Source organism: Oryctolagus cuniculus, chromosome X (genome assembly GCF_051225735.1).
Source record: "Oryctolagus cuniculus isolate XC-2025 breed Fujian yellow rabbit chromosome X, ASM5122573v1, whole genome shotgun sequence".
Classification (NCBI taxonomy): Eukaryota; Metazoa; Chordata; class Mammalia; order Lagomorpha; family Leporidae; genus Oryctolagus; species Oryctolagus cuniculus.
Window position 1 is genome coordinate 17631599 of NC_142888.1, and position 18932 is coordinate 17650530.

At 41.8% G+C, this 18932-nt stretch overlaps 1 protein-coding gene across 14 annotated transcripts in view; it reads right to left on the reverse strand.

Annotated features, from left to right (window-relative positions):
* The window catches only part of DMD (dystrophin), a 2249390-nt gene that overhangs the window by 357810 nt on the left and 1872648 nt on the right, over positions 1 to 18932 (reverse strand). For all 14 annotated transcript variants that reach the window (XM_070067426.2, XM_051827673.3, XM_070067427.2 and 11 more), the window contains one exon: positions 338 to 458. In XM_070067426.2, the coding sequence (XP_069923527.2) occupies positions 338 to 458 (121 nt within the window). The remainder of the gene's footprint in view (positions 1 to 337; positions 459 to 18932) is intronic.

The window sequence follows — 18932 nt, forward strand, 5'->3', positions numbered from 1 at the left end:
TTACTTTTGTCAGGCTCTTAAATGGAAAACAAGCTTGTAGTCTTTGTGACAATAGGATTCCTCCTCACAGATAAACCCCTTTGTTTACTATTTTCTAAATGTTCCACGAACTCATCGCTAATCTCTTTTCATGTTTATTTATGAATGTGCAAACAGATTTATGCATGGTAGTTTATGCTTCCTTATTCTTCTTCAACATCTATGTTTAATATGAATTGATTCTATTTAACCTGGAAAATACGAGCACTATCCAGACCCTGGCAGCCAGAATGGATAGGCTGCTCTGTCACCACTGATCCTTCTATCAATATGTTATTACAGTTCCACATTCAATTACCTCTGGGCTCCTGGTAGAGTTTCTCCAGTCCTCCCAAAGGCTGCTCTGTCAGAAATATTCGTACGGTCTCAAGAGTACTCATGATTACAGGTTCTTTAGTTTTCAATTCCCTCTTGAAGGCCTGTGAAATGAGATGAAAAGAAATGCTTATTTGGCTTGTGGCGTTCTTCTCAAAATTAATCCAGGGTGCTCAGAACTTGTTTATGAAACTCTCAGGTCAATTTCTATCTCTTTTATTTATAAACCAATAGTCATAAAATGATAAACAAGGCTATTCAGGTCTTTCTGGTCTTTCAGAAACCACTGAGTTTGAAAAACTATTCTGGAGACAAGTGGGGAGCTTTTAAGATAAAAGTGCTTTATTTATATAACCTCAAGTTGGAAGGCATACATTGCAAAACCCTGGCATGGCTAATGCAGAAATAAACACACCTTAGAGAACGCATAGCCAGACATACCTGGAAGCCTTAAGGACCATTTGAAGAAACTTAGCCTGGAATGAAGCCTACAACTAATGCAACTGACAATCACCGGTTAATTTGGTCAAAGTGTCTGGTGGTTAACTAAAATAGTGCACTAAGAGTAAAAGAAGCTTAACTCTCAGTAGCTTCAAAAAAGTACCTATTTGATTATGCATTGTGGTACAGCAGGTGGAGCTGCAACTTGTGATACAAGCATCTGATATCAGAGTGTCAGTCTGAGTCCCAGTTGCTCTGCTTCCAATCCAACCCTCTGCTAACACGCCTGGGAAAGAAGTGGAGGATGGTTCAAGTGCTTCAGTCCCTCTAACCCATGTAAGACACTTGCATGGAATTTCTGGCTTTGGCCTAGCCCATCCCTGGCTGTTGTGGTTACTTGGGGAGTGAACCAATAAATCGAAGTGGAAGATCTCTCTTTCACTCTCTCTTTTTACAACACCTTTCAAATAAATGAATAACTTTTTTAAAAAACAAAGATTATCCATTTTTTTCATTTTAATTATTTTTTAACAGATTCAATGTGATTTATAGATACTAGTCTAAGAACATAATGATATTCCTCTCCCTCCCTCTCTCCCACCCTCCTTCCTTCTACGTATTTCTTTTTTTAGCTTTTGAGATAATACATTTAAAATTTATGTTACAGTAAAAAGCCTCAATACTTCATCAAATAAGAGGTGTAACAAGTAAAAAGCTAAAAGACCTTAGTTTAGTGGGAATACAGACAATGGCTTTAATGTATAAATGACCATTTCACCCATATACAGTTTTGTTGGTCAATTAATCATTCATAATCTCTTTCAATGAAATGCAGCCAATGACAATATAACATCTAAATATTTCCTGTGAGATCTTCCATTTTGACCTCTATGAGAATAGAAGAAATGTTCTGAGTTGTTATAGAAGTAGTAATTGCAGGAACAAGTTTCTATAATAGAATTGACCTAAAATGGTTTCTTGAGGTCTCTAGGCTGGTTCCCAATTTTAATCTCTAATCCTTAATCTTTCTTTATACAAGGGATTAAGAGAAAAGCAAAATGCCTAGTTTTGCCTTCAAGGAGTTTCTGGGTTAAAACATGGGATAAAACAAATATACCACAAGAAGAGTGAAAGCAATAAATTTATGAACTTACTGAGTATAACTGAGTGCTAAGAGGGTTATTGTGAGGCAAGGATAAGCTAATAGATGCTCTGAGACCATAACATAATCTCAGAAGTGAATGTATTAATAAAAGTATTAAGTATAACATCAGCACTAATGTATCTATGTATAAACAGGAATAATGATGATTGCCCTGTCCTAGGGCTTAACCATTTTTATCTTTTTTCAACTCTGTCTTATTTCTAGCTCTGTTGACTACTGAACGTAAGCCTTGTTCTGTCACTGGGAGAAAAATTAGTGCTATTCTCCTTTAAATTTCAGATATACCATTGTGCTATAGAAGTACTGCAGAAGTATATTTACTGACAAATTTATCAATAAAACCTCAGTAGTATTCACCATTCAAAAGAATACTGAGTTTACCCTTTGCAAAATGATGCATACTCTATTATTATTTACAATTCTGTAGAAAGAGGCAAGGTATTTGAATCACACTAATGGAGCTCTATGAGTGGAATATTAGGATTCAGCTTTTGGACAGGGAAGTAACTTCTTTATTGTGGGATATTACTGTGCCTTTGAAAATAAAGAGTAGGCAGGATAGTTACTCTGCTTACGTAAAAGGCTGATCTTCAAGTAATATTTTACTTGAAATCTGTATTTTTGTGTGTGTGCATGCACTGTGTGTATGTGCATGTACTTCTTACGTTCTGTATTTTTTCATACATTTTAAATTCCCAACTTGAAACCAATTATCATTTTGACTTGTTTCTCCATTTGGAGTTGATAGGCAACTGATACCGTGGAGAATCCAAGTGCAGAGACACAGCACATAATATAATATGGCATACATAGTATTTTAGGTAGGCTAGTGTTTCTATAGCACGGGTTTCTTAGTCACAACTACTAAAAGTCTCTAGCCTCTGGAGAACCTTCTCATCCCATGGGAATGAGATCTGGAGTCATTTGTCTCGTTAATTTCACACACCCAAGAGGGCCAAATGATTATATTCCAGGGTAGATTCCCTTGTTACGCCCCCAATTATCAAAAAGAATCCAGTGGCTATCTCTCTGGGTATTTATTTACATTTGAGAAAATACGACACTCGGGCCTGGGAGCCATTTCTAGGTTATAAAACCTGAGACAAATGGGGCTGGCTCCTGAGGGAGCTGGAGTTCGGACTCAGGCTCATTTTGTTTTCGGGGAGAGCCTTTCAGGAGGAGAGAAGAGCTGCCTCCTTCCCCTTTCCAAGCAGAAATCAATCATTTTCCCCTGGTCTCTCACCTATGGAGTACCAGCCACTCACGAAGGAAACTTTTTCATCAGTATTAGAGGTAAGGATTTGGACAAAGGGAGAGGATGACAGCAACACTGACTGTAAAGTAACTACAGCCGATTTCACATGTGGGGCCAGCACTGTGGGCTACGCCACTGCCTGTGACACTGGCATCCCATCCAGACACAGGTTCCAGTCCTGGCTGCATCACTTCCAATCCAGCGCCTGATAATGGCCTGGGAAAGCAGTGGAAGATGGCCCAAGTGCCTGGGCCCCTGCCCCCACATAAAAGGCCTGGATGAAGCTCCTGGCTCCTGGTTTCCACCAGGCCCAGCCCTGGCCGTAGAGGATATCTGGGGAGTGACCCAGCACATGAAAGATTCCCCCATCTCCCACACTCTCTGGCTCTGACTTTCAAATAAATAAATATGAAAAAAGAATACGTCACATGTGCATTCAGGATAAAACAAAGATTAACATGAAAAACCCAAAAGCACAATGCAGGGGTGTTCTGTATAGGGAACAGAATAAAGTGGGGGGGTGACATGCTGAGTTTGGAGAGGTAATATTCCTTCCTCAATGAAATAATGGTCTGATACTTGGGGAGAAGAAAATGAGATTAAGGAGCCATTTTCTCATTCAGCTAATACCCATTGTGTACTTAAGTGTCAAAAGATAATTAGGGAAGGGGAAAGAGCTTGGCCCAGTGGTTAAGATGCCCATGTCCTGTATCAGAAAACCTGTTTTCAACAGAGTCTGAATCCTAACTCCAGCTTCCTGCTAACAGAGATGCTGGGAGGCAACAGTGATGGCTCAAGTAGTTGGTTATCTGTCACACACATGGGAGACCTGGATTGAGTTTCCTTCTCCTGGCTTCAGCCTAGCCTAGCCCCTAGCCACTGTAGGCATTTGGGGGCACGAGTCCGCAGATGGGAACTCTCTCTCTCTCTCTCTCTCTCTCTCTCTCTCTCCCTTAAAAAACAAGTTAATGGGCACAGACAAGAATGGATGGGTAGAGAGACGGGAGGAAATCAGAAGTGCTGAGCTGTCAGTACTGAGAGGAGGAAGGTCACCCACAGCATCCAGCAATGCTAACCAGAGAGTAAAGGCCGCAGCAGCCGGCTGACTTGAGGAGTGCGTGCAAGCACGAGTAGGTATTCCAGCTGAAAATTATTTGTTGAACGTATTTTTTCCTGAGACGGAAAAGAGAAAGATATGACAGGAGGACAGAGAGGACGACAAGATGAGAGGAAGCAATATTCCTTTTAGGACGGCAGAAGTGATTTGAAGCAGACTGAGGAATGGACGCCAGCAGGACGGTAACCAACCACCCTAGTTTGTCCATCACTGAGTTTTTTTTTTTCAGGATTCAGAACTTTGAATATGAAAACTAGGACAATCCCAGGAACACTAGTACAGTTGGTGATTCCAGCAGAGAAAGATATATTAATGATTTAGATGGGAGAAAGTGGAGATAATTGTTGGAGTAGGAACCGCAAACTAAGAAAATGGATCTTAAAGACCTCATCAAACTTAAAAAGTCCAATACACTATTTTTTTAAAGATTTATTTTACTTGAAATTCATAGTTACACAAAGAGAGACAGACAGAGACAGAGAGAGAGAGAGGGAGAGAGAGAGGGAGATAAAGAGGTCTTCCATCCGCTGGTTCACTCCTCAGATGGCTGCAACAGCCCTAGCTGTGCCGATCTGAAGCCAGGAGCCAGGGGCTTCTTCCAGGTCTCCCATGTGGCTGCAGGGGCCCAAGGACCTGAGCCATCCTCCACTGCTTTCCCAGGCCACAGCAGAGAGCTGGATCGGAAGTGGAGCAGCCGGGCCTCGAACTGGCACCCATATGGGATACCAGCACCACAGGCAGCAACTTTACCCACTATGCCACAGCGCCGGCCCCCCAAGACACTATTTGATGATACAATTCCATTGTTTTTTTTTTTTTTTTTTTTTTTTTTTTTTTTTTTTTGACAGGCAGAGTGGACAGTGAGAGAGAGAGACAGAGAGAGAAAGGTCTTCCTTTGCCGCTGGTTCACCCTCCAATGGCCGCCGCTGCAGCCGGCGCACCGCGCTGATCCTGGCAGGAGCCAGGAGCCAGGTGCTTTTCCTGGTCTCCCCTGGGGTGCAGGGCCCAAGCACCTGGGCCATCCTCCACTGCACTCCCTGGCCATAGCAGAGAGCTGGCCTGGAAGAGGGGCAACCGGGACAGAATCCGGCGCCCCAACCGGGACTAGAACCCGGTGTGCCGGCGCCGCAAGGTGGAGGATTAGCCTATTGAGCCACGGCGCCGGCTTCCATTGTTACAACTGAGAAGTAAATAATTCAAGGCTAAGGACCATCCATTATAGGAGACTACTTGTTTGCCCCTCAAATTGTTGCCAAGAACTTAGCTCCATCATAACTGCCTTGTTCATTTCTTAAATATGAGTCACTGATTAAAATGAGCCTAAAGACAAGACAAAGGAATTCTGTCATCACAAAGACATAGCACTATTATTTTCACATTACTGCCCGACATTAAGAAAACAGAAGGAAAAGAGGATTGTCTCGTCAAAGTTTAGGAAGTCATAGACTAAGTACTGAAAAGGTAAGAACTCAAGCAGAAAAAGCGAGAAAGTTTGTTCAAGAAGATTTTAAAAAGAAGAACAAAATGATAATATCTGTCATTTTGTGAAAAAAAAAAAAAACAACTATAATATGACATGTTAAAAATGGTTACATGATGGGGCCAGCACTGTGGTTCCATGAGTTAAGTAAGCCACGGCCTGCAGCACCGGCATCCCATATGGGTGCCTGTTTGCATCCCAGCTGTTCTACTTCTGATCTAGCTCTTTGCTTATGGCCTGATGAAGCAGCAGAGGCTGCCCCAACTGCTTGGGCCCCTGCACCCACATGAGTAACCTAGAAGAAGCTCCTGGCTCTTGGCTTTGGCCTGGCCAAGTCCCAGTCTTGCAGCCATTTGGGGAGTGAACCAGCAGATAAAAGATTCTCTCTCTCTCTCTGCCTCTCTTTCACTTTGCCTTCCAAATAAGATAAATAAATCATTTTTAAAAGTTATTATATTAAAAGTCATCCTCCATTTGTTCACTTGATAAACTGTGAGTCCTGCTATATACCAGACACTGTTCTACATAATGGGCATCAATGGTCCTCTTTTTCTGTTGTTCTTAAGATTTTATTTATATATTCGAAAGGTAGAGTTGCAGAAAGAGAGAGAGGTGAGAGAGAGAAGTCTTCCACCTGCTGGCTCACTCCCCAGATGGCTGCAACAGCCAGTGCTGGGCCAGGTTGAAGCCAGGAGACAGGAGCTTTATCTGGATGCAGAGGCCCAAGCACTTGGACCATCTTCTACTGCTTTTCCAGGTACATTAACAGGGAGCTGGATCAGAAGTGGAACAGTCAGGACATGAACCCGTGTCTACATAGGATGCCAGCCTACTATGCCATAGTGCTGGCCCCCATCAATGGTCCTTATAGCAAGGAGTTCAAGAGACAGAGATTGGGGTGGGCATTTGGCCTAGTGGTTAAGATACCAGTTAGTAAGCCTGCATCCCCCATAGGATTGCCTGGGTTTGAATTCTGGCCCCTGACTCCAGCTTCCTGCCAATGTATATATACCCTGTGAGTCAGTGGTAATGGCTCAAACAATTGGGTTCCCGCCACACATGTGCGATACCTGGACTATGTGTCTGGCACCTCCAGACATTGCAGCTATTTGGAGAGTGAACTAGCAGCTCTTTGTCTGTCTCTGTCACATTCTCCCTCCTTCTGCTTTTCAAATAAAAACAAATTTTTAAAAGAGATAGGCTTATGTAGTGAAAAAATGACAATTCTGCAATAAAATAATGGAAACTCAATTTTCAATAACTAATAACTTACTATAAACTACATGCTATAATACAGCTCCTTCCATTTTGAAAGGTAGGGAAGTAGAGACATTTTAAAACAAACAGAATTCTATGTCAAGAGACTTGACTGATAATAAATGTCTCAAAGACACCCTGTTTGAGTGAGGTTTGGGAAAACATATATTCACAAACAACACTTATTTTATCTTAAAGTTACAGCAAATATTTTAAACCAGAAAAGTTAGTTCATTCACATGCAGACAGAAAAAGATAACAGATACACAGGCCTTTAACAAACACATGCAGAATATATTCAATATTTAGCTGTCAGTATTCAAATGTTAAGATAATTACCTCCTGATTCTCTGTAAAACACATCCTCTTCCCTGTACGTTCCTTTCCTTTCTTTTTTTTTTTTTCGATTTATTTATTTATTTGAAAGACAGAGTTACAGAGAGGCAGAGGCAGAGCGAGAGGTCTTCCATCCACAGGTTCATTCCCCAGATGGCCCCAATTACAACTTTTCCAGGCCATAGCAGCAGAGAGCTGGATCAGAAATAGAGCAGCCAGGACTCGAACCGGTGCCCATATGGGATGCCAGCACATCAAGTGGCGGCTTTACCCACTATGCCACAGCACCATCCCTTTCCACCTTTCTAAGACAGACAGATCCAAAAGCCCCCAGTTGTGATGTAGAATAATTAGAAGCAATTACTGGGGCTGGCACTGTGGCATAGCTGGTAAAGCCGCCACCTGCAGTGCTGGCATCCCATATGGCCACCGGTTCTAGTCCCGGCTGCTCTACTTTCGATCCAGCTCTATGCTATGGCCTGGGAAAGCAGTGGAGGATGGCTCAGGTCCTTGGGCCCCTGCAGCCACATGGGAGACCTGGAAGAAGCCCCTGGCTCCTGGCTTCAGATCGGCACAGCTAGGGCTGTTGCAGCCATCTGAGGAGTGAACCAGCGGATGGAAGACCTCTCTCTCTGCCTCTGCCTCTCTATAACTCTGACTTTCAAATAAATAAATAAATAAATCTTTTTTTAAAAAAAAAGCAATTACTAAAGCCTTAGAGCAGTTATGTGAAAATAAAACAATATTCTGTCAAGCAAATGAGAAAAAACTGGGCATACTAAATTGACACTTTTCCTTCTACACCTTCCGGTTCACAATATGAACTTTTATTTTATTTTATTACGTGTTTCTTCAATATTGCAGCACTGAAAAATCCTAAGATAAATCTATTTATTTAAGTATGTTAAATTATTATCACAAATATTGAGTCACTGGGTAACCAAATGTCGACTAATTAAATAATTAATTCAAACATATTCATTCTGAACCTATTATATATTTAGAAAAGATGTAAAAACTTGATCCATGTCCTTAGGGAGTCAATAGTTTGGTTGAGTAGGTATATTTGAACCTACTATGAACCTTTCACTCATGCAAACTGAAGTGGAGATAAGTTAGGGTTTACCTAAGGCCATCAGTTTTTAAGCCAGACTGAGGTGAGTGATAACAAAAAATAAAATTCCTAAATTATAATTTTAAGCTATATAAGTAGAAAACCATAAGGACCATGAAGCAAATCAGAAACTTTAAAAATTCTTTAAATCTTAGGGAAGAGTCAAGCCAGTGACTGTTTTTTCTATCCTTCCTGCTCCCAAAAAAGAAAAGATGTGTATTATCAGAAACACCTAAGAATGCCATAAATTGATGTAGTTTATAAGCAGGTATGGAGGGGATGATAGGTGAGAATGAGTGACTGACTGACTGGAGGCGGGGAGGAGAGGGAAGAGCAGCAGAAGAGGGGGAGCCACAGCAGTCCCCACATGCCCACAGGCACCTGCGCTAGAGGCAAAAGCCAGGAACTGGGAACTGAGTCCAAGTCTCGCACACGGGTGGCAAGAACACAACTACTCGGACCATCACCTCTGCCTCCCGGGATTGTGTTAGCAGGAAGCTGGGATCAGGAGCCAGAGTGCAGACCGAATCCAGGCATTCTGAGGTGGGATGTGGGCATCTCCACCAGAGTCTTAACTGCCAGGCCAAACACTGCCCTGAGGGTGTGATACTGACTTGTGTGACTTAGCCCAAAGACAGGGACAACAGAGGGCTCTGGGCACAGACACTGTCACTGCAGGGAAAAAAGTCTTCTCGCCTCCTCCTGGAGACAGGGGATGCAGGATCCTATTAATATGGATGGGAGCAAAAGCCTTTGATTTTCAAAACACAGACATCCTTCCATCATGCATAGTTTTCCTGGAACTGAATTCTAGCCGTATTCCCATTGAAGTAGCAGGGCTCTGTTTGTGTAATTCAGGACGAAGTCTGATGGAATGACTACTCATGATTCCCATGTCTGGAAGCAGAACTGAAAGGAACCCTCCTAGGAAGCCAATGAAGTAGTCCCTGAGTGGCAAGGACCCTAGGGTTCAAGTCTGGGCTAAGCCAGAATCTGGCTGCATTGATCTCCAGCAGCTCATCCAATCTCCCCGAGCCTTTGTGCCCTCATTTGTAAAATGTGGGAGTTTGCTAAACATCTTCCTTAAGTTCTAACTTCCAGTTGTGATATTTTATCATAAATGCATTTAGAACATTAATCGACCATGGGCCTACTATATGGTGGCAGTTTGAGATAATCACTGTTAAGCCTCATTACTAATGATAACAATTATAGCAATAACTTGGTACATAGTACATCATCAAAAATATTAAATCGGCCGGTGCCGCGGCTCACTAGGCTAATCCTCCACCTGCCGCGCCGGCACACTGGGTTCTAGTCCTGGTTGGGGCACCGGATTCTGTCCTGGTTGCCCCTCTTCCAGTCCAGCTCTCTGCTGTGGCCCGGGAAGGCAGTGGAGGATGGCCCAAGTGCTTGGGCCCTGCACCCACATGGGAGACCAGGAGGAAGCACCTGGCTCCTGGCTTTGGGTCGGTGCAGCGTGCCGGCCGTAGCGGCCATTCGGGGAGTGAACCAACAGAAAAAAGGAAGACCTTTTTCTCTGTCTCTCACTCTGTCTAACTCTGCCTGTAAAAAATAAATAAAAATTTAAAAATATTATTAAATCAAAAGTAGACCATCCAGTTAGAAAAGCAGAACATGTTACATGGAGCCCAGGTTTATTTACATACAAAATAGACTTGCAGGTGAGTTATTAAAGAAAAATTAATGCTTTCAGTTGGAAAAAATTGAGAAATCTTTTTTTTTTTTTTTGACAGGCAGAGTGGACAGTGAGAGAGAGAGACAGAGAGAGAAAGGTCTTCCTTTGCCGTTGGTTCACCCTCCAATGGCCGCCGCTGCAGCCGGCGCACCGCGCTGATCCGATGGCAGGAGCCAGGATCCAGGTGCTTTTCCTGGTCTCCCATGGGGTGCAGGGCCCAAGCACCTGGGCCATCCTCCACTGCACTCCCTGGCCATAGCAGAGAGCTGGCCTGGAAGAGGGGCAACCGGGACAGAATCCGGCGCCCCGACCGGGACTAGAACCCGGTGTGCCGGCGCCGCAAGGTGGAGGATTAGCCTATTGAGCCACGGCGCCGGCAAAAATGGAGAAATCTTATTGTGGACCTACGCTCCATGTCCAAGCTGAGGTAACCTTTGAGTCACTGGGCGAAACCTTCTCAAGAGGTGTTGATATTCTTCCTGCGTTAACTTAGTGATTTCTTAAAGAAGACATTTACGTTAAAATACTCACTAGTTCTATGGTTTGACCAGCTGGAGATTTTCCACTAGTCACAGCATTCGCTGGTGGAGGAGAAAACACAAGACAGACTAGGACTTAGAGTGGTTCAACAGTTCCCTGTGTTCAGCAAGTATTTCCCGGGTGGGCACAGTACAAGAACATCAATCCACTCACATCTGTAATTTGATCAGTATGTAATAGTTTCTTTTTCATGACATAGTACCATTCTAATTTCCATATTGTTTCTACCTTGTCTGCACATATCCTATGTTTTTTATGTCATATAAGAAAGTTCTGAATACATTCTGTCACCAAAATGACCTTCCCCTTTTAAAGAGCCACCACATTTACTGAGTCTCAAATATATAAGATATACCTTATCAAATGCTAACTTAGGGACAATCAATACCCAGTGAATTCAAAATCCAGATCTTGGGATAGCACAGGGTCCAAAAATGTGGTAAATGGCAGGGTGGTAGGGAGACTGGCAGCAAGAAGCACAGAGGGTCATGGAAGGAAGAAATTTGAAATTTCCCTTGATAGTCACTGGAGAAAGCTAATATTAGAGCAGCTAAGAAAACGGGATATGGGCTAAACAGGAAAGGTTGTAATCATCCTTTTGTATTGTGGTAAGAACACTTACTGGGGCCGGTGCTGTGGCATAGAGGGTAAAGCTGCCACCTGCAGTTCCGGCATCCCTTATAGGTGCCGGTTCTAGTCCCAGCTGCTCCACTTCTGATCTGCCTCTCTGCTATGGCCTGGGAAAGCAGTGGAAGATGGCCCAAGTCCTTGGACCCCTGCACCCATGTGGGAGACCCCAAAGAAGCCCTTGGCTCCTGGCTTCAGATCAGCACTGCTCTGGCCGTTGTCTCCCTTTCTCTCTGTTTAACTTTGACTTTCAAATAAATAAATAAATCTTTTAAAAAAATACTGTTTTAAAAAAATATCACTTACCATCAGATCTAGCCTCTTAGAATTTTTAACTGCACAAATCAGTGTTGTAAACTATAGGCCCTATGTCGTTGAGCAGAACTCTACAACTTACCCAGAGCCTGCCTCTGCCTCTGCCCCTCCCTCCCTCTCTCCCTCCCTCCCTCTCTCCCTCCCTCCCTCTCTCCCTCCCTCTCTCTCTCTCTCCCTCTCTCCCTCTTTCCCTCTCTCTCTTTCTGGCTTTCACATAAATAAATAAACCTTTTAAAAAATTATGAGTGAAGTGAAATCTATCTGAAGCAAAGTTGAAAAGTAAATGGAAATATCTCAAGACAAAAGTTAATCTTTCAAAAAACCAATTGTACTCAATGAGAAAACACTTTTAAGTACTTAATAGAAAAATGTGTTTAACAAGTGCCTTGTTGAGGTTCCTTTTCCGAAGTCTTTTTCAGTTGTACTTTCTGAGCCCAAAGGCATGGGCTCAAATAGAATCTCACCTACCTGTAGCTCTGTGATTCTGTGGAGGAATAATTTAGTGCTCACATCACATCTTGAACAGATGTTTGACTCTCAAACCTAACACTGGATTGCTTCCAACAACCACTAGGGAAGTCACTTCCTACCGGCAATAAAGTTGTTAAGTTCTGAACTGACCTTGAAAAATCATTGGTGGAAACTCAGTCTATTCCCATGGTCATTTAAGGAATTGGGTCTTAGGTCATTTAGCCTAGACCCTAAACTTTGGGAATTCCTTTTGAAGTGACAGAAGAAGTGAACAGATTATTAAGAAACACCATGACAAATTAACTTCTTCAGATGCTCAGCCAAAATTTCAGATTGTCAAGTTTAGGTGGTGAATGATTTCTGAATCATACCATTTGTCTCTGTCTATCACCAAGATCCAAAAATGGAACGCTTGATTCACTTCATGCACATACCTTCAAACGTGATCATTTCCAAATGTTTTGCATCTCCATAATTGGCACTATCGTTTCTCTGTTCATTCAAGCCATAGACATCAGAGTCACCCTTGACTTTCTCCCACACGCTACATCCCACCGATCTTCAGTTCTCTCAGTTCTGCCCTCAGAATGCATCCTGGGTTAAATCAATTGTCACACAACTGCCATTCCCACTACACCCAAAGTCATGGGCATTTTCTTCCTAGATGACCTCACCCCCCTTCTGACTATTCTCTGTGCTTTCCATTTTACTCCCCCTGTAGTCAGTCCTCTATCTAGAAGCCAGAATCAACTTCTGAATCCATAAATCAGATCACACCATCCCCGCTGAGAGCGCTCCAGTGAGGTCTCATTACACACAGAATGAAATCCACCTCCAAACCATGGCCTGCAAGACTGTCGGTGATCTGGCCTTTGCCTTTCTCTACAGCTTCCCACTGCCTACTTCTATTATTTCCCTTGAGAATACACAGTCCAATTTGCTTTGCCTTGAACATTCCAAACATGCTCCCATACACGGGTTCTCAAATTTGCTGCCCCTTCTTCCTAGAATACTTTTCACCCAAGGTTTTTGCTTGGCTCACTCACTCACACAGGTCTTTGTCCAAATAGGACATCCTCAGAAAGGTCAACATTATACTTGCTTTACTTTTTCCTTATAGCACTTACTCCAACTTGACACTGTTTTATATGTTAATTTACTGAATTACTGTGTATTTCCGTCACTAAAATATGGATGTTCATGGGAGCAGGGACTTGTTCTGTGCAATATCATATCCTTAGTCCCTGGAGTAGACTAGGTACTCATTATTTAGTTACTGAAAGAATCGGCACATTCTAGGAATCTTAGTTATGGTATAACTGTTCCTAAAATAAACTTTTGGGAGAAGGAAGAACACAGAGAAAGTACAAGGGTTCATTTGCAATTAAAATAATAATGTGTGTGAAACTACTTTGTAGAGGCAGCACTGTGGTACAGCGGGTAAAGTCACCACCTGCAGTACTGGCATCCCATATGGGTACCAGTTCAAGTCCAGGCTGCTTCACTTCTGATCCAGCTCCCTGCTATGGCCTGGGAAAATAGTGGAGGACGGCCCAGGTCCTTGGGCCCCTGAACCTGCGTGGGAGACCTGGAAGAAGCTCCTGGCTCCTGGCTTCTGATCGGCCCAGCTCCACCCACTGCGGCCATCTGGGGAGTGAACCAGTGAATGGAAGACCTCTCTCTCTCTGCTGCTGCCGCTCCATGACTCTGACTTTCAAATAAATAAATAAATCTTTTTAAAAAAGTACTTTGTAAAAGCGAAACACATAGCAATATATTTTAAGAGTATTTATCAGGATATCAAAATATTTTGAAAAGTGAGAAAGACAACTTTGGTCGAAAAGTGAATTTTTAAACTACTCAGTTTATTTTGTGATAGTCATTAAAGAAAGGCAGAAATTCCTCAATGACTCCAGTCTTAAGTTCTGATGATCTAGCTAGTTTTCAGGAGATTTCCTCAAAAGCCTAGAAATGCAGTTCTAAAAATAATTCTTTTCTATTCAGCATCCATAAATATGACTGCGTAGGATATCAATTTTGTACAAACGTAGTACACTTTGTTAGAGACGAAGGATAGATCATGGGTGAGCATTTGGCACAGAAATGAAACTTCTCAGGATATCTGCATCCTATACTGGAGTGTCTTGGTTCTAGATCTGGCTCTGCTCATAAGTCCAGCAACTGGCTAACACTCACCCTGGGAGGCAGGAAGTGACGGTTCTAGTACATGGGTCCCTGCCACATGTGGGAGACCCTGTACTGAGTTCTCAGCCCCCGGCTTTAGCCTGGTCCAGTCCCTGCCCTTGTTGGTATTTAGGGATAGAAGATCGATCTATCTTTCTCTCTCTCTCTCTCTCTCTCTCTCTCTCCCTCTCCCTCTCCCTCTCCCTCTCCCTCTCCCCCTTCTTCTCCCTCTCTCTTTCAAATAAATAAAAATTTGAAAATAGATCAGAAAGATGTTTATTTCCCCTAACAGACCTAAGAAGACATTTTAGTATAGACATAACTAGACGTTGCAGGGAAAGCAGACTTGCTTAGACATTCTAAGAGGTCAGGCCATCCAATGTTGGTTGGAATAAGTCACTCTATCACAACCCTCGGTTGTTTTTCCAAGGGGAGAGGGAAGAATGCCTTTTTCTTAACAGAGAGCTGACTTAAATCTTAACATTTACAAATGGCACCCAAAGACATTTTTCTCTTTCTGTTTAAAGAAAACACAGAGAACTCATCAAGCTAACACACACATGAAAATGTACCTGAGGCTAGCAGGCCAGCATTGATAACAGAATTAGCCTAAATAAATGTATAATCTACAACATGATTTCAGGATAACTTTATTGAATTTCTAAACCTCTCCCTCACTTTGTGGTGAGTTCTGAGGAAATCGACCATGCATAATATATGACCTGACAAATGTACAAGTAAACTACTTTATCCAAGCCTTTTCATTTGTCAACAGCAGCCAAGCAATAATGGCTTTCTGTCCACTGTTTTAATAATGTATGTATTGATTACTTCCATCTAAATCTTCACCAGAAAAATCTCAGGAAGCTTTGAAGGTGTCCTTATGGTCTCTAGGGAGCGGATTACAAAGATATTTAAATGGAAAGATGAAAAACTAATGACAAACAATTTCATTAGTAAAAATGCAAACAAAAAGTCATTACCTACAGTGTTCTTATAATCAAGGCCTAATCTCCATTTGGATTTGGAGTAGGAGGAGAGGAATTAAATAAGCTCATGGTTTATTGCAGTTGTCCTTAGAAATTCCCCACTATGATTTGCTCCTTTAAGACTCTTGCTAGGTTAATCACACAAGTAGACAAGTAATAAATATCACTTTAGTGACTGCTCAAGTAAAACAAAGGAAGTCAATTTTAAAAATATATCTGGACCAGAATAATACACACTAATTGAAAACGAGTCAGTCTAGTGAGGCAAGTAATGAGGAATTATAAAAGCCAGGATAATGTATTCAAAAGATATAAAAATTGGTCAGTTTATATTTGCAAAGGCACATTTGAGCTTTAATTATTTATAACATTTCACCACATATGGAGCATTATTTTATTAATTAGTCTTGAAAGCCATTCAGTTGCTGTTGTTATGCTGCCCAGCTGGTTTGGGGAACACAGATCCACTCTCATGGGTGTGAAAACTCCTCTGAGGAGGGACACTGCAGTCCCCAGCTACCTGTGTGGACTAGCTTGGAATTTTACCACCAAGAAAAGCATACATCTCTCCATCATAGTAATTGAGAGCGACTGAATATTTTCCTTTTTCAAAAAAGAGTATTAGACATGTGATACTTTGCCATAAAAAGCTTACCATTAATCTAAGTAGAAGTACAAAGAAAATACAAGTTTCCTATTTTTCAAATAATCTGATTTATAGAAAATAAAGAAGTGAACAGCTTTTGATCATAGTTTCCACTTTGACATTTTAATGCGATTTGTCTCGTGTCAAAAGCAACAACACTTTATGTAATGACACTGAGTAGGGGACAAACAGAAAAATCCTATCAAGAAGGAAGGAATATCACTCCCTGTGAGGGTCCTTCAAAAAGTCCTTGGGAAATGAAATTAAAACATAAGCCTATTTTTGTGCAACAAAATGTGAAATCTATGTATAGTTTCTGCACATTTTCCATGAATTTTTTGAAGGCCCCTGGTACTCATTCTCTCCCAGCCCTCAGACTCAGTAGCCTAGAGGAGAAGGAAAAGGTTAATATTAGTTACGGGTTGCTCCCCACTCCGCCTTTCTTTGTTCCCTTATCTCTTCAGTGTCTAACATATCCTAGGTACTTTATAAGCTGCTTTGTATAAAAAGGACATCTCACTTCCCCACCCCTTCCCAAAGCTTCTTGGAGCACATGGTTTAGTGCAAATGACTGATATAAATCAAATAGTCGCACATTCATAATATCAAAGAATATTACGTCACAGAAGTCAGTCAGTGTGATGAGAGGATATAAAAGGGAGATCTGGCCAAATGTGGGCCTTAGGGGGAAGCTTGCATGATGACAGGTGACTGGGCCAGGATGTAAATGATTATTAGATGTTAACGATATTATGAGGGAATAAGTCTGAATATAAAGAATTTAAGGGGTCGGTGCTGTGGCATAGTGGGGAAAGCTGCCGCCTGCAGTTCTGGCATCTCATACGAGTGCCAGGTCGAGTCCCAGCTGCTCCACTTCTGATCCAGCTCTCTGTTATGACCTGGGAAAGCAGAAGAAGATGGCTGAAGCCTTTGGGCCCCTGCTCCCACGTGGGAGATCCGGAAGAAGCTCCTGAATCCTGGCTCCTGGCTTTGGATTGACGCGGCTCCAGCCATTGAGGCCAATCAGCGAGTGAACCAGTGGATGGAAGACCTCTCTCTCTGTCTCTCCTTCTCTTTCAGTGTAATTATGACTTTCAAATAAATAAATCTTTAAAGAAAAAAAAAATGAAAGAATTTAAGACACAAGGCTAGTATGTTTAAGGCTTTGCCTGGCAGGAATATGGAGACCTGGGAAAATCAAAACAAGGCAGCGAGGCTGGAGTCCAAAGAGAAGGGAAAAAAGCAGCAAGGAAAGAGATGGTGGAGGCCCCACCCGCCGGATAGGACCTTGTGCTCTTGCCAAGGACTTCAATCTTCTCCAAGGGCTTAGAGAAGATTCTCAAGAGTATTAAGACGAGGACAGACAGAATTTCATTTATATTTTTACATAGATTAGTTTGACTGAAATATAAAGATTGCGCTGTAGGTTGGCAAGACCAGAGGCAGACATGTCTAGAGAAATGGTTTCTTATGGCCATGGTGACTTTGTGGTAGACAGAGTTAAGAAATATTTTGGAGGTCAAGTGACTCAGGGATACATCAGCCAGGGAAACCTGGAGAGTGCTCATCCTAGAAGGGTACTGGACCAGGCTGCTGTGTTATTGTCTGGCCAGGAGGACATATTTTGTTAGTTTCTCCAAGCTTTTTGTTTCTTCTGTAGATAGCAGCAACAAAGAGATAAAGGAGCCAATGATTCTGGGATTTTGGAAGAGTTACTAAAAAGGTTTGATGATTAAATTTAAGACTAAAAGAACAGTAGAACTAATATGTAAAACGCAGAACTGTCGATGGGTTGGAAGTTCTGTTAAATCAAGGAAGGGTAATAGGTTTCTCAACAAGCACACTGGTCAAGTGGGGATTAGTTCACTTCACTCTGGTTAGCATGTCCTGTAACTCCTCAAACCATGTCCTTCATCATGGGATTCCTGCGTAGGGATTTAAACCGATTAGCTAAAATGAACCATAATGATGAATGGGATGGGAGATGGAGTAGGAGGTGGGACGGGAGTCAGGGTGGGAGGGTGGGTATGGGGGAGAGAACCACTATATTCCTAAAGTTGTACCTATGAAAAATGCATTCATTAAATAAAAGCTTAAAAACAAGAAACTGATTAGCACAGACATTTTACTATTATCAGCAAGCAACCATAACCAATAATCAGGGGTGATGATATTGGTTGCAAGGGACAATGGCAATTATTTGGACCAATTTTCTTATCCTCCAGCTGTAGAACAAAGTAGAAATCATAATCTGATTTTTAGAGAAATATGATTACCATCTCAGCCTACTGTCTCCTAGTATACTTGTCCAATGATTCATCTTTAGTTTCTGGAACTAAAATAAAATTATATCTTTTGTAGAAATTGTGTCTCATTTCACTATATCCTGTAATCTGTTCTATTTAAGACTCTCATCCTTCTCAATGAATGTTCTTCTCTATAAATACTAGTTTTTTGACTGTTTGTTCAAAGTTAGGACATTTAAAAATGTAACATCACCATAGTTTTTCCTACCCTGACAGATAATTTAATATTCTGAGTTATATGAAAGGAAATGGCTAGAGGAGAAACTAGCCATTTTTTATAGGTAAGATCTCTGAGTTTTCCTTCTTTCTCTCTTCCTTTTTTTTTTAAAGTTACTATATTTTCTTCTCTGGCATAATATAAACTCTTGACTTTTCCTCAAGATACCACCTTCAGCTGTGTCTCCATAGAGTTCCTTCCTTTAAGTGCTAAAAACACAAAAGCAGTATCATGTTATCAAGTTTTATTATTTGGCTACAATTTGTGGCTCACTATTCATTTCTGTTCATGTATCTTTTATTCTGATTTCAAAGGCACTTATCAGCATCCACTGGACACCAGATTCCTTGCTAGGCCCTAGGGTCTTGGTAGTAACCATGACCAATCTTTCCATTCCCTACTCAGAGAATAATACAGAA